We start from the raw sequence: 16,448 nt of genomic DNA, 5'->3' as shown, positions 1-16,448 counted from the left end.
ACAGATGATGTTTTTATGGGTTATGTCCGGTATCACAGAACTGCCAGATGGGCCTGACTGTGGTAAATGAGAACAAAAGGAGTTTGGAAAGAGGGTCTGCTGGGGACTTCTCCCATCACAACTTCTCCACAACACAGTAAACGTGTAATTCATTGCTTATGTAGTGGAATTAATTTTCTCCAGATTTTGAAAGCTCTTGGTCTGAGGTCTTCAAGACCTACCTGGACATGTTCCTGTGTGACCTGATCTACGTGGACCTGCATGAGCAGAGGGTTGGACTAGATGATCTCTAAAGGTCCCTCCCAGCCCCAACCATTCTGTGATCCTGTGAGGCACAATTCTGAAATACAAGTTCACTGTGGTCTCAAACTCCTACCTTTAGGTACCTTTATGAGTTGCACTGTGAAATCATCTAGAGACTGGAGTTTCATCGCTGCATATGCAATGCACATGTGATGCCAAAAGACTTGCACACCTTATAGTGGGAGATCAATATGAAAAGGAATATCTGGATAAAGCACAGGTAGAGACAAGAAGTTGTAGGGAAGGAAGACAATAACTGGAGGAAGTAATTTTCACTGTGCTCACATCAAAAACTACCTAATGCTGTTAAACCCTTGAGTTGCTGGCAGAGTGTGTATTACATTGACTATGGGTGCAAATACTGCAACAATACTGCAATGCTCGGTGGAAATGGAAATGGTAAATGGAAACCTGTAGAGTGGAACAAGCAACAATCAAGTTTTAATAAGAAAAATTAGCACTTTGCCAAACTAGGTGAAATGTTTCTAGAGACCTGATAATGTTTGGAAGACTAAATAGGCTTTGTGTGTACTGAAACTTTAAAAAAAAAAACAAACCATTTTGATGTGTTTTAATCCTTGGGGCTCTAGAAAAGTTTTTAAGAGTCTCACATTCATGTACATTTTCTTCCAAGTGTTCCCGGCAATTCCCCTATTTCATAGAATCACAGAATGGTAGGGTTTAGAAGGGACATTTAGAGATCTTATAGTCCAATCCCCCTGCTCAAGCAGGTTCACCTAGATCAGGTCACGCAGGAATGTGTCCAGGCAGGTCTTGAAGACCTCCAAGGAAGGACATTCCACACCCTCACTGGGCAGCTTGTGCCAGGGCTCCCTCACCTGAACAATAAAATAGTGTTTTCTTGTGTTTAAATGGAACTTTTCGTGTTCCAGCTTCATCCCATTACTCCTTGTCCTGTTGCTAGATACCACAGAAAAAAGGGATGCCCCAACCTCCTGACATCCACCATTTAGATACTTATAAATATTAAATGACATCCCCCTCAGTCTCCTCTTCTCCAGACTAAACAGCCCCAGTTCCCTCAGCCTTTGCTCATAAAGAAGATGTTCCATTCCCCTGATCATCTTGGTGTCCCTGCACTGAACTCTCTCCAGAAGTTCTCCATCCCTCTTGAGCTGGGGAGCCCAGAACTGGACACAGGACTCCAGATGAGGCCTCACAGGGCAGTTCAGAAGGGGAGGAAAAGATGCACGTTCCCAACTATTGCACCGAGATTTATATTATCTAGCAAGTTATATGATACCTCTGACAATCCGCCTTCTAATATGTTTGCTTGATGTTATTTTAAAGGGGAATTTAATGCTGATTTGAAAATGCTACTATGTTCTCCATTCCCTAGATGCAATTAACACATCAGGTGGGAAATCAAGATATTGAGAAACTATTCTTCCATCCCAAAACTATGCAGCAATTTATATTCCCAAAGGTCTCAAATACGGACATGATAATTTATAGCATCTTTGAATCCTTCTTTGTACTAGTTAAAAAATCAGACAAACCTAACCTTGCTGCGGTCCCTGAAGCTCACTGTGAAAGGCAAAGCTGTGAAAACCTCCTCAGCAAAAAGCTCTGCAACTGCACGTGACAACTTGAAGCAGCAGAGTTCCCCTCAGGTCACTGTAAATGCTTACAGGGTTTTGCATGTTGTTGCCATGGGAGATGAGATAGTGAAAGTGTTAAATCAGTAGGATCTGAAGGATCAAATTCTTACCATTCATAGAAAATGGAACCACGGTGTTCTCACTCAGCAGCTGGGATACTTTAACACTTCCTGCACCTCAGGATCAGCTAGGCTTTTGCAAACTGAAAACAAAGATAGGCTTGCACAAACCTACCTGGCATAGTCAAACAAGGTATAGTCAAACAGGTGCTACCTGATGCACATTTTAGCAAAGATTTCTTATTTTTCATATTTGCCTGGAGAGAAACACAGCTTTTTATATTTGGCAACAGTTGTCCTGCTTCTAGTGTGCTGGCTTTTTAAAATTTATATCTAAAGCTACTGCTCCTCAGTTGCACTTATTTCAGCAGCATGGGACCCAATTCCTCTGACATAATACTGACTCTGGCTGATTATTATATTACTATTGGATTACATCTGGGTCTCTCCTTGAAAGAGCAAAACTTGGTGAAATGATGAGTGTATTTTTTAAAATTATTGTAATTTTGACAGTGTCTGTGATCACAGCAAACTATGCTAGAAGCTCTGTACAAACTCAGAGGAAAAGATGGTGCCAGCCCTAAAGAATCTGTAGTTTAAGTCTCATGCTGCATCCCTTCCAGCTCATTGTCTGCTTCTGTGGTTATGCACTTCTCCACTTGCAGGAGCCTCCCATACATCTTCTAAAACCTCCCTCACCATTTTAGCAATTAAATGGGTTGCAAGCAGGAGTCAAACAAGTTGTTATGTGTACGTCTCAAATTATTTCTCCAATGACCTTCTTTCATGTTTTTTCATGGCTGAATTTGGCTAGCTACTAAAGTGGGAGTCTAGCAGCTTCGGTGACACAGGAAGCACTAAGGCAGATACTCTGTATAATCACTCTTAAAAGAACAGCACAGATTATGAGACAGTGTAACTACTATTCCATAGGGAAATGAAGTTTATTTTACAAAATTGCACCTTTTCAAGTCTAATAAGCCATTACAGACATTCACTCAAGATCAAAACATGCAGCACAAAATCAAAAGTATTATTATCTTGGAAATCTGTTCACATTTAGGACTGCTGTGTCCGTATTTGAACAGATGACATTGTAACTGCCAGGCAGAAGTACACCTTAAATCTGAATTTTAATCTTTTAAATAGCTGCCTCAGTGTCACCTAATGAGGAGAACATATTGGAGCATCACATGAAACATTTAAGAATCTAAAATAAAGTATGAGATTTGGAAAAGCACGGTACAGATACTGGCACTGTGACTGAGACACATGATGTAACTACACCAAGTTTCATGAAAATGCAGAAAAGTTACATCACATTGAATTCTGTTTATTTCTTTTCAGATATAATAAATATGATAAAATAGGAAATGTTCTGTGTTGTTTGGGTGAGATAAATGCCAAGTAGTTTTATTCTCTTGATCATATATAAAAATCTGATTAAAATATTAATAATCTTTGTGCTTTTATAGATAATCAAACAGTTCAAGAATTTCTAATCGCTCCTGTTCTAAGAAATCATACTTCCAGTATTGTAGTCAAAAAGTTTTCCCTCTGTTTTGAGAAAACAGCACAAACACAGCCCAGAAAAATTGTTAATTCTTTAATAAAGCAGGCTAGATGTTCTTCCAGAGTAAAGATACAAAGTTCTACCACTAAATGAATACCCAGTCAAAATATGATACTGCCTTTCTGCAGTACACACAACTGACATGACATGCAAGAGACTTTAAACAATCATAAATTACAGAGTGAGATACAGTACAACGGTCTCAGATACATTTCTTGATCTCATATTAGTTTCCATTGGTAATTTCCAATGTGTGCATTTTTTCTGATTATTGTCTTCCATGAACATTAAGAGCAGGTCAGCTTTGGAGGAAAAGAACCATCTTCTAATTTAAATGACAATTTCTTTCTCATCATATTCTTAACAGAATGCAAGACAGGGTGATGACACTTTGTCTAACAAGTTTCTAACTTAATGGATATAACCCAGTTGTAAAGATCTCCACATTACCATGAAGTCTCTGAGATGACATATTTGAGATGTGGAAGGACGTGGCACAACCAGAGCAGATTCTTCTACTGGAATTCACTCCAATCTTCTTTGTATAATCAATTCTCTGCTTCTGAGGATTTGATATCATATTCCACAGTACGATAGGCATCAGCTCCTCGGTATTCACTGATTACTGAAAACTTGTTAGAAACTTCCAAAATCTGTATATACTTCTAGCACTGTTTCAAAATATGCAATATTACAGATACAACTAACTTACAAAAATAAAAGAACTGTACAAATCACACTCTTCCATTGGCAATGAGACCATTCAAGAAAATAGCAATGTGATCCCTGAAACAACCAACCAGAACAGAAATCAAAAGACTGATGCTTAAAAAAATAAAAACGAAGTAAAAACATCTCCCCTGCCAAAGTACTGGAATCTTTAGAAGGTTTATGTTTCACAGGATATACATTTTTTTTTTTTCTCTGTCCCCAGAATATTTCTTTCCTCTTTCCACAGATACTTCTTGAACAGATTCCCCTTTGTTGGTGGTGTGGCACAAGCCTTGCTGAATGGGTTAAAGCTAGAAAAGCTTGACAAATCTAAATAAATCAACAGGCACCTAATCTCCTGGCATTCACGCAAACGCAGGGAAACAAAATAAACCTGAGCACAGGCATGCATGATGAACTCCAAAGTGATTTTCTATGAAGCTTAAAATTAAACCAAAATAAACACCTCCCTGAAACATGATGCAGTTAAGATCTCTTATCTAAACAGTCATCTGACTGTTCATATCACCGTGTCCCTGAGAGGTGTGGTGCTATCTATGCCTGCTCATAACATTCCAGTATTTTATCATTTTACAAGGCACAAATAATCTCAGGAGAACTACATGGTGGCTTCTAAACATGTAAGGATATGGCAGCTACCATGTAATGACAATTATCTCTTCAGTCACTGACACAGATCTTGTAAAATCTAAGACCAGCAAACTACGTCACCTCATCTTTGGAATACGGCACTTAGCTCCATTTACAATTGCAGACTAAGCAGCAAGTAAGTACCATTTCTTAACTCCATACAAACACAAGCTTTGCCATGCAATGATGAAGTTGTTGCATGGTATAATGTGCATGTATCTTAAAAGCAAATGATGCAAATTTTTTGCTGCTGTTACAGAGTGACTTTCTAGCATTCCTTCCTCAAGCAAGCTCTGTGTAGGTCCCACAAGAGGAGGTAACCACTCACCACCAGTTTCTTTTTGTGAATTCCAGCAGTTTAAAGGAATCTGACAGTACCACCCCTCTCCCCTCCAATCTACTTGGAAAAGTAGTTATTAGATGTACTGCCAACTTGATGGGAAAGAAAGATGCTTTTCCATACAAGAGCAAGTTCTAGAGGGAATTTAAAACTTTCTGTTGGTTAATGCTGCTGCACCATTATGTTTTCTTCAATAAGAAATGTGGAATTCATACAGGAATATATGTAAACAGAATCTATAGAAGATAATAGCAATGAGACATAAAGTGCTTTCAGTTACAGACATTTCAGTTCACTTTGAACCCTTCCCTGGCAAGTTATCATATTCAAGCTAGTTTTAGTTCGACTGGCTCAGATCTACTCTATGAAATACTGTAATTTCCCTTGCACCTACTGTTTTAACTGTGGTAGTAAAATAAAATACAATTCATGCCAGGGGGAGTAAAAGTAGACAGATATAAAGAGGGAAAGAGGCAAACTGGGAACTCTCAAAGGGAAAAAAGTAGGCAAAGGAAAGTAAGGCTTTTTTGTGTATGCCCCCATTCTCAAGGAATTCTCAGACATTCTCCTGTAAGACAGTGCTGAGGAACAACTACACAAATCTCTGCTTTGAACACACCTCAGGCTATTGCTGGATGAAAATGAAGAAACTAGGATTCCTCAACTGAGAACAAGCTTACTGTCAGGATGATGCTTTTAATCTTTTGGAGAGATATTCCCTAATTCTCTAATCAGTCTCTGAAGAAATAACACCTTTTCCTACTCAGAAAACCCAGTTGAGTGTTTTGTAAAAGGATGATACTAAATCTAGCTTGTCTTTGCTGCTTCAGGTCGGATGCCAAGTATCTACACATTCCCTAAGCCATTACGGCACCTAACACATACTATTCTATGTTTTGGGATAGCAACAGTTTTATAGTAATAAAGCTCCTAAGTAAGATAGCTGTATAACTAAGAATAACTCTATATTAGAACTGGGTTTTACTGGGTCTTTATTTAAGGCAGTTATTAAAAGATGTCTATTCTTTTTGAAAAGTTGCACATTTGTAAGTCTTGGGTGGGTTTGTATTTATTTTATTTTATTTAGGCTTTTGGCAGCTGAAATGGATTACCCTTATCTATTTTCTGTCCTCCTAATCCAAGGAACTATCCATCCCGTGGAATCATAGGAATTTGAGCTGAGTTTTAACAATTGACCTCCCAGACTCTCCCAACCTGTTCTTCAGATGTCCAATGGGCTGACAATAGCAAAGTCAGAATCTTTGCTATTATTACTGCTGTCATCATCAGGACTGGAGCTCAAGTTGCTGGAGGAAGCAGAAATGGAGCCCATCAATGGGTCAGAGAATATTAAAGAAGAACGAGATGGAGCTTCTGGCTTTGCTGCTGCCTCCTTGTGTGCCTGAAGGGACTGTGCCGGCTCCGGGACAGCACTTCTACTTCTTTCCTCTTCTTTGGAAACCATAATATAGTCATCAGCGCTCTTGTTGTCACTAGTGCTTGACTCTGTTGTAGTCTGTGAGACAACAGCACAGAAAGGACTTAAAGTTAGTACCAGTTTTGCCACTTAGCAAGGTTTATGATGGGAATGGGACAAAGGAATAATTATTATCCAGAAGGAGCAACGCCCGAAACCAGAAGTGAAGTATACAGTGGGCATCAACTTTAGATGAAATGATTTGTTATTTACCAAAACATAAAAACCTACCACTCTAAAAATATGTTATTTGGTGTACCAAATACAATCCATCATCAATGTGCATCCATGCAGTGACCACAGGAGCTGGGTGTCTAACACATCCACAGTGAAGATTTTCACTAATTATACTCTCACTGCTCTTAGCTTTCCGTAGTAATTAATGAAGTAGTATTGAAGATTTTTTGCTGGTTTACATGTTTGATGGCACTTTGGTGCTTGTCAGGAGACTGGTTTGATACAAAACTTCCTAGTAAAACCCTGACCTGTGGAATCTGAGCCACATATAGACCTGGTTTAGTGCGTACCAGTTCAGGTTTGACCAATAAGGGCTCCCAGCCTTAGTGCTGTCAAGTATTCCCTAACACTACCCGAAAACAAGGGTCTGTGAATCCCTCTTCTATCTGGCTAGACCTTTGGAAATGTGTGTCCCTGAGCACTCAGGCAGTGGATCAAGACTACATGTCAGTGTACTTGAAAACATTCTATGAACTTGTAGTCTTTATTCCAACTGGCCATGCTCAGGAGAAACCCAGCTTTTCAACAGTCAGAGCTATGTGGTATTAGAAAGAAAGACTGCCATATACAGCAGAGTGGGATTTCTCACTTGTTGACAGCTGGCAGCCTATTAGCTTGGTTGCAACACAAACAGACTGATCTTCTGCAAGAGATCACAGAATCATAGAATGATAGGGGTTGGAAGGGACCTTTAGAGATGCATTCAACTCTTATCTAGTGCTACATTCCTCCAACAAGAATGACTGATTTCTCAGTTGCTCTCACTCAGATTTTTTCAGGGTAACAATGCAACCTGTCAAGCAGCCTGTGGGGACAAGCATCCTGAAGTGGTGTGATATTGAAACGAGCATATTTGATTATACTTATGTGAGACTGAGGAAAAGGAGAAGTAGTAGACCTGCAGCTGGGGAAATGTGCATGTCAACACGTGTCAGCTACAAGCCCTTCAGCTGTGACTCTTTCACCAAACACAAAAATGTAAATTCAATTTAGGGAAAAAGAGAGATTGTAAGTATTACAGAAAAAAAAAGAAAGCAGTTACAAAAAAGAACAATAGGAATACTCTGGATGATATACAGTTATATAGGCAGTATGTGAAACTGGAGTATGGAGTTCATCATTAGTATCAGCCACAACTGGGATTTATGTTATCCATGGCCTCCAGCAAAACCTGTCACATTTATTATTACAGCTGAAAATAATTTTCCATTGTTCTGATTTCAGTTTATAGACCAGAATGTTCTTGAAAGAGAACTGCAGAGTAGCTCAGGGAGCAAAACCTACCACTGATTAAGAATGACTGTAGTATGAAACAAGGGAGCTGGAAGTCTTTGGTTGTTCTTTACATAGCTGTTAAAATTTGTTAGAAGTCACAAACACGGTAAGTATCTTCTGAATGTGAAAATATGATAAAATACAGAACCTGTTCTTTTCCAAAATTGATATGAACAAGGATTCAAACATTTCTGCTTTTGCAGCATTTTTTAAAAATGGTGTATTCTGTTTGTAATTAACCTATTTTAATACTTTATTATTCAAATGGAAACATCTTCTGTCCAGGGTGATGGTTACAGTTTTAAAGGTCCCAATGTAAGACAGTTGTCAAGTTGACATAAATTTACATCCATCATTTTTTGATATTAATTAATTTTCTTCAGACGCTTTAATTAAATCATATCAAACTGTGCAGATTGGTTTTGGAAATATAAATAACTATCCTGTGCTGAGCTCTATCAAAATCAGTGGCAAACTTCCCGATCTGTGCAGAACCAGAGCAGTAGTTCAAACGTCAACAGCTTCAAGTTAAAAACAAACAGATCTATCCTACAAGGACAGACACTTCACTACTTAAGTACTTCCGAGTTGAGACACCATTTGTTATTAATTAGTCTTTTGCTTTCATCTGTTCTGTTGGAAATGCTGTCATCATGAGCTGTCAGTCAATCGTCTGCCATCTCCAGGGGACTGAGGACACAGGCAGCACACAACCATGTCTCTGCTCCACCAGCATAGAACCACAGAACGGTTTAGGTTGGAATGGACCTTTAAAGCTTTGTCATCTGGTCCAACCCCCTCTGCAATGAGTAGGGACATCTTCAACTAAGTCAAGTTGCTCAGAATCCTGTCCAATCTGAGCTTGAATTTTGTCAGGGATGGGGCACATCCACCTTTGCATCCACCAGTATCCCTAAGTCCTGGTCAGGACTGCTCTCAATCCTTCATCTCCTAGCCTGTATTGATATTAGGGGTTGCCCTGACCCAGGTACAGGACTCTGCACTTGTTCTTGTCAAGCCTCATGAGGTTCACGTGTTGGTAGCTGCTTAATTTTGTAGGCATCCATTGCAGTCACAAGACAAGGCTGGGTGAAGCCTTTTTGGGAGCTCTTGACACCACCTAAAAATTTTCAGCACTTAGTTTCCCCTGCACAACAGAAATACACATTCCTTTAAACAACCACTGCTGCATAATTCACCTGGCTTCTTTCCATGCTTCTATTTAAAAGCTCACAGGGAAGGCAGTACTGTCTCATTTTGCAAAATTATACACTTTGTTATTCCAAGCTATCAAGATCATGCTATTTCAGTCCTTGCAGCCCTCACATTGAGATGGCTCAACCTTGCGTAGGGTGACACACATGCTACCCGGTGACACACTCGCCCAGCAAGGTCAGTATTATCCTCGCTGGCATCCTCACAGATGCTAACAGGGTGTCTTCCTTTTGGCAGTGAGCCCCAGGAAGGACCCTCTGTCATAAACACTTTGCACTGCTGTTGCAATTTCCTAAATTCTGCTTCCAAAAATGTGCTCTTGTGCAGTTAAAAAAGCATCCTGCCCTTTATTAAAGGGAAGGGAAAGAAAACTGCTCATCCCAATTTCTTGGTGTTAGTGTTGTGCTTTGTAACAGTACTTTCCTTTCTACCCACACTTTTTGGTTAGGTTAAAGAGACCTACAGCTCACTGAAATATCAGAGGAGCAGCAAAGCATAGGTATTGACTCCAAAATACTAAAAAAGGGCCTCCCATCAATGATTGCCTATCCCTGGCATACACTGGTATTTTGGTACTGATATTTCCAGAGGTAAAATACCTCCTCCCTTCTTCTTCTGCCTGTTTCTGTTTCAGGAAGCTCATGCTGACGTGAACCATGTTTTCTCCCATCTGCTGCCACTACTGAATAAATGAAAAATGACAGAATTATACTTTGAATAGCTTTGAAAGTTAACAACCTTACGCCCGTTGCCATATGGCTCCTCCAAACATTTTTTCCTGATGAATATCAGCTACTAGGACCAGGCTTATTTCAATTGCCTTCATACTGTGAATGAGTTAAAACTAACTGTAAGGATACAATTCAAGAAAGCTTAGAAGAACAGCAGTTCATTTTGCCTCCTTCTTTGAACAGACATAAAGGCAAGATAATGTGTTAATTATCATTCATTATTTAGCAACAGAAGCCTTCTGTTTGTCAACTGCATGCTGCTACCAGAGCCAAATATTCCAAAAAATGCTGTTTCTTTGAGCCTCATTCTTATTTTTTTTGCATTTTTAATTTTGCAGCCTTATTTTCCAAAGAATAGCTGTATCCTTACTGTCAGTTTTCAGAAAGCGATTTCGAGGTAAAAAAGAAGAGCACTTTAAAATAAAGTGATAGATAATTTATACTTATGTAAGAACCAAGCACAAAAGATCACATTTTAATCTCAATTACACAATACAAAAAATTTATACCTGTAACTTTTTCAGTTTTCTTAGAAAATATCCCTCTAATTCTACCAGGGAAAAATGTCTGCAGTGTAAGTCACATCAAACCGAATTGCAAGCATCACCAAAGTCACAGAACATGTAAACACAGTAAAATGTATTTAGTAATAATGCATTACATGGTCTAGAAGTGGTTGGAATTTTTAATCCCTCTGCAGCTCTCAGTAACTACCCACAGCTTGACCCAGGGCATCAGTGCAGCCCATTTTCTTCAGCAAAGCTAAAAGCTTTGGCCATAGCCCAGTTCAGGAAAACAACTGACCCCATCAATTAACAGTCGAATGTCACAGCCCACTAAATTCAGCAGTTTTATTTTCAAATGGTTTATTAATAGAGGTCCAAAGCTCTCCTCTTTTTGTCTGATTTTAGACTGGTGGTTAATGACGATGGTCTCAGAACACAGCACAGACTGTTGGGATGCTAATGGTCCTCCTGGACTGCCGTTTACAACCCCCATCTTTTCTCTTTCCTTCTGTGAAAGTGGCTGTTGCTTATTATGATAACTAGAACTTCCAGAAGACAAGAGGGGAGGAGGCTAATCTGTATGAATGTGCTTCACCTCCAAACATAAAACATGCAGTGCTGAAGCTTCATTAATGCTGTGCAGAAGGTTAGCTTGTACAATTTCTACTCATGTTGCTCATAGTTGTCTTACTAGCAGCCTCCAAAACTGTGGGACCCACAGATGCCTCTCAGTTCCTGGGGCTGGGATGTATATAGCCTGACTACACACTGGGACAAGAACAGACCTCATTATGTGTAACTCAAAAATTTTCCACTGGAAAGAAACCTGTGCAGATCTTGCTTCACCTGCTCCACTCTCAATGCAGGCCCCCAGCACCTCTGCTCGGGTTAGACCAGCATCACAGTTAAGGGCTTCTCCAGCACATGTGGGGTCATTCTGTCTTCCAATTCTAGAATAAATCCAAGTAAAACTCGCCAAAAAAGTGCTATTTTGGAAAGAAAGCAAAAGGTACTTTGTATAAAATTCTAGGAAAGAAAAGGCAAAAATAGGAGGTCATTATATGAACACTCTGATATGCTACATCAGTTTAACCTATGGCTTTATTATGTCAGAAAGTATTGATTGTAATGACAATCACAAAGCTAAACAAGCAATGAAAGCTTTCTAGCTAAGCTTTGCTCTTTGAACCTGACACGACTAAGTAAAAAACCCCAAATCTTGGTACTTCTTCTAATACTGAAAATACAACTAAAATGCAATTTTTAACAGAGAGTGTTCCAGCTCAGGTGGATTGTGTGTAATAACTCAAAACAGTCTAATGTAATTATTTCAAAGTGAATAAATATTTCCTGTAGTTTCTAAGTAAACTTGTCACAAGTCAATTATTTGCAGACTCAGTCAGGCTCCGAGGTGATAGCATTGTCACTAGTGTACAAGTGTGAGGATCAGTAGGCATGGCAGACTTAATAGAACTCCAATAAAGAAATATGCATATACAAAAGTATTACTTTTTAAGATCACATTTGAGTCAGACTCAGATCTAGACAGAAAGAGACCTTTCAACAGAAAAAGAGAATACCTCTTGCTGTGTATGAACTTGCCCTGTGACCGCATGCTTTGTGTGTGGAAACATTGTTTACTGATTCAAGGAGAAAGTAAATACAATGGAGTAGAAGGTAAAAGCAACCCCCTTCCTATTTCCTTTTTGGGACTGGCCATGAATACACTGCAATGCAGATAATCAGCTCTTACATAATGGGATTCTGGAGGACAAGGACAATGAGAATAATCATACGGAAACATTTACCTCCATCTTTTTTTTTGTAGAAAATTAATCTGTGATACTATGATTCAACAGTCTGAAAGACGAACCTCTCTAAACATTGGATAACCACAATCAAAATAATTGATGGGAGTATGACAATAGCTAGGGAGATAGTTTTAACCATGGCTCCTTATGGACCAGGAATGCTGGTGAATTCCCATGCAATATCCAGATATGCGAAAGAAAGTCTCCAAAAACGTAAGACTCATTCCATCATTGGCCTGTTTGCAATGTTTGTATCTTACCTGATGTCCTGAGACTAACTGCTGCTTTGTCAGAACAGGCCCCTTTAGGACATCACCTGTCTCCTTGCTCTGACTGTTGGAACAATAATGATCATCGGCTATAGTGATTTGCTCATTTTCTTCAGCTTCCAGCTGGCTCTGGTTGAAACGCAACGAACCTTTCAGGATATCCTTGATCTGTTGTTGAATGGGAGGGGAAAGGACGTAAGTTAGAAATTTGAAGGAATTCTAAATTTTCTGAAGCTCTGTGTAGCATGTTTTCATATAGAAAACTTCTGGAGAGAGACCAGCACAGGGCCACCAACATGATCAGGGGACTGGCATATCTTTCGTATGAGGAAAGGCTGCGGGAACTGGGGCTGTTTAGTCTAGAGAAGAGGAGATTTATAAATATCTAAATAATATCTAATATCTGCCATTTATAAATATCTAAAGGGTGGGTGTCAGGAGGTTGGGACATCCCTTTTTTCTATAGTAGCTAGCAACAGGACAAGGGGTAATGGGATGAAGCTGGAACACAAAAAGTTCCACTTAAACATAAGAAAAAACTTTCACTGTTCAGGTGAGGGAGCCCTGGCACAGGCTGCCCAGGGGAGTTATGCAGGCTCCTTCCTTGGAGGTCTTCAAGACCCACCTGGACATGTTCCTATGTGACCTGATCTAGATGAACCTGCTTTTGCAGGAGGATTGGATTAGATGATCTCTAAAGGTCCCTTCCAACCCCTACCATTCTATGATTCTATGAAAATATGTGCTTTGTAGAGATAGGAAGCAAGTCAACATTCACATCTACACTGGTTATATATGTAAGTATCAGCGAAATGTTGTTCTATCAAAGCCTGGAAAACAACTATCCAAGAAATTTAATGAGAATGAAATTGTTAAGATTATTCCTTACCTCGTTACAGGTTTAACATATGTCACATTGTTCTTAATGAAATGTATTTTGAGGAAGCAGAGTAATATAATCAGAGCTACAGATGCTCAGCAGCATTTTCATTTTATGTAGGTAGTATTTTTTTCATTTAATTCAATGCCTTTCAAGCGTTGTCACATTGAAATAAGGAGGACATGGGCATGATTATTGCCTAGAGTGTGCATCTTGCATTAAGAAAAATGACGAGGTGGCCTAAGTCCAGAACTCAGTGTCGTACTGCCTCAGTTGTGGTTTGAGGCCTCCAGAACTCTTCAGGGAGCAAATATCGTGCAAGTCAGTTGGACTCTTTATAGCTGAGTTTTACCTTTTAAAATTAAAGTACACCACAATGTTTGATGCATTATTATTAGTAAAATGGCTACAAAAAGACAAACCAGCAGCAAACAAGAAGAATGAAAAAGGAGAAAAAAAAGTAAAGGATTAATGGCACTGAAGGGTACAAGAAGCTAAAGCTGAGCAATAGTTATACCTGCTTCAAACCAGCCAAGGAAACCAGAATTTCATCTTCTTTTTCCAAATGTTCTTGTAATATGACATCCTGAATATTTCCTGCAATGTCAAAAGAAAAAAAAAAGGTAAAGAGAGAAAGTTCTCTAAATAATCTCTAGTGTGCTGCCAACTCACTGCTGACTTACGCCATCAAAACAAAATCCTGTGACCTGCAAACACAATTTTGCACACAGACCTAGAAGCTGACAACATTAGCAGCTGTGGAGGCGAGGACAGCCCAAGCCTGGCCTTGCTGTCAGGAGGCCTCCAGCAATGCTGTGCTGCTTTGGGACTTCTGCTGCTGCAGGCTACCAAGGGACTCAGGCTACTAATGGTCCCTAGAAGAAAACATTGATCTCTGTGGCTAACAGAGTTACATACATCTTTGAATCTGCAAACACTTTGGAAAACATTCAAGGACATTTCTAGGAAGCTGCTGTAGCTCAAGGAAAGGATTAGTGTAGGAGTGTAGTAATCTTCATCTTGATCCCATGGCCACTGTAGATGTTAGAATGCTCTTTATTTATAAATGCTCTTCCTTCTTTATAGAAAGATTGCAAATTTCCTTCCATTTTCTAGGTAAAAGACTCAGGGCTGAACAAAACTTATTTGACTGAAAGGGGAGTACTATCACTTCAGAAGACTCTCATCCTGTATGTCTATAGTGTTGGCCTCCAAGAATGTATTTCCACACTCTGGTATATGGTGTTTACAGAAGTCAGGGCTGGAGGCTGGCTAACACATTGCAGCTGAAGTTGTGGTGGCTTTCCCTGTGTCAGAGAAATCCCAGCCAATGCTGAAGTCCAAACCACTCCTGAGAACCTATACCTCTGATAGCTCTGCAGGCTCTTTATTTCAGGTCCTTCTCTGTCCCCCTAAATCCTACTTTCCTCCTCTTTAAGAAAACAGCAAAGATTTCTAGTGACTGATTTACAGAATGAGATTATATCTGTCAACTGAAAATGAGAGGATATGCTTTTGTGTCACTCTTGTCTTAAATATACAGAGCTGAACCCAAATCTCTCAGTGACACTCACTTGGGAACAATGCATTGCGCTCATGAATATCTGTATCCCAGGTGCTTCACCAGTAGAGCTTTGTACCTGCAGTGCACTTGTTTGTTTTTAAAGACATGCCCAGGACACGAACTAGTGAAAAGTCACAGATTATGCTGATAGGATAAATATGCTGACACTGCCAACTTTAACACAGCATGAAGTTTAAAGTAAAAGCACTGAGCAACTTGGTGCAAGTTTTGTATTTATAAAATAAATAGCAAAAGTGTGAGATGTGGGAGACTGGACAAGAAGAAAGATTAGAAGTAGAGAGGTGGATTTAAAACCCATATATAAACACATTAGTTTGAAATGGAGTGAGAGCCAGAATTCAGAAAAAGGTATAAATGAAGAACGCAAAGGACAAATAGGGAAATGATCCAAGCCTAAATACTAAATGAACTGCTTAAGAAGCTATCTGAAATGTAGAAAGAATAAAAGAGGCTAGAGCCAGAAAAGGCAATAGATGACATGAGTCCATGAAAGGTTGTATGAAAAAGGCCCACCAGTGGAGGATACCTCAGCTCTGCATAAGCAGCCTATGTGAACAAGTAGATCCATGGTTAAATCGTTTAGCACTGATTATTTACCATATTAGAGCAGCAGTGTCCTGCAGCAATGAAGTCAAGTGAAGTACAATTGAACAAAGCCCAGTATTGATTTTACATCAGAAAGACACTGCACTGCAAAGGCTAGAAAGGATATACAACTACATCCTTCTGCATATATATGTAACAGTATGAATTGAGAGAAAGTTTAACTCCACATTTTACTTGCTTTTTTAAACTTTATATCTAAACTGGCCAGTCTCTCAATTTGGTAAATAAGATATTCCTACTTGCTAATAATAATACTTTAGTCCTGATTTTCATTCTTTAACAAACAATGGATGATTTTCTACTTCTGAACTTGAAACATCTGAAGTCCAAAGTCTTCACAGGCAAGAAAGCAATGCTTAATCACAGCCTGAATCACCGAATTCAATTGTCTTTTCCATTTTTCAGCATCAGAAAGCATTTCTGTAGTGTTTGATCCTCACATAAATGAAACCCATGCACTACAAAAACTAAGGTATGCATTATAAAAACTAAGGTATGCACACTGACTAAGCAGATGGACCAAGGAAATAATTCAAAACAAACCTCCAACCCGATGAAGACTAAATTAAGGAAATCTAAAAAATCAGGAAAATAAGA

The 16,448-nt window shown here is 39.2% G+C and overlaps 1 protein-coding gene across 4 annotated transcripts in view; it reads right to left on the bottom strand.

Moving 5' to 3' along the window:
• Window positions 1–2,940: 2,940 nt before the first annotated feature.
• Window positions 2,941–16,448, bottom strand: part of TBC1D5 (TBC1 domain family member 5) — a 327,211-nt gene continuing 313,703 nt past the window's right edge. For 3 of the 4 annotated variants that reach the window (XM_061996640.1, XM_061996639.1, XM_061996642.1), the window contains 3 exons: window positions 14,178–14,257; window positions 12,772–12,948; window positions 2,941–6,775 (listed from right to left, as the gene is read on the bottom strand). In XM_061996640.1, the coding sequence (XP_061852624.1) occupies window positions 6,482–6,775; window positions 12,772–12,948; window positions 14,178–14,257 (551 nt within the window). In that variant the 3' untranslated portion in view covers window positions 2,941–6,481. The remainder of the gene's footprint in view (window positions 6,776–12,771; window positions 12,949–14,177; window positions 14,258–16,448) is intronic. The other variant, XM_061996641.1, reaches the window with a different exon arrangement.

This window comes from Colius striatus, chromosome 5, assembly GCF_028858725.1.
Source record: "Colius striatus isolate bColStr4 chromosome 5, bColStr4.1.hap1, whole genome shotgun sequence".
NCBI classification, from domain to species: domain Eukaryota; kingdom Metazoa; phylum Chordata; class Aves; order Coliiformes; family Coliidae; genus Colius; species Colius striatus.
This window is presented reverse-complemented; position numbering and strand designations above follow the sequence as displayed.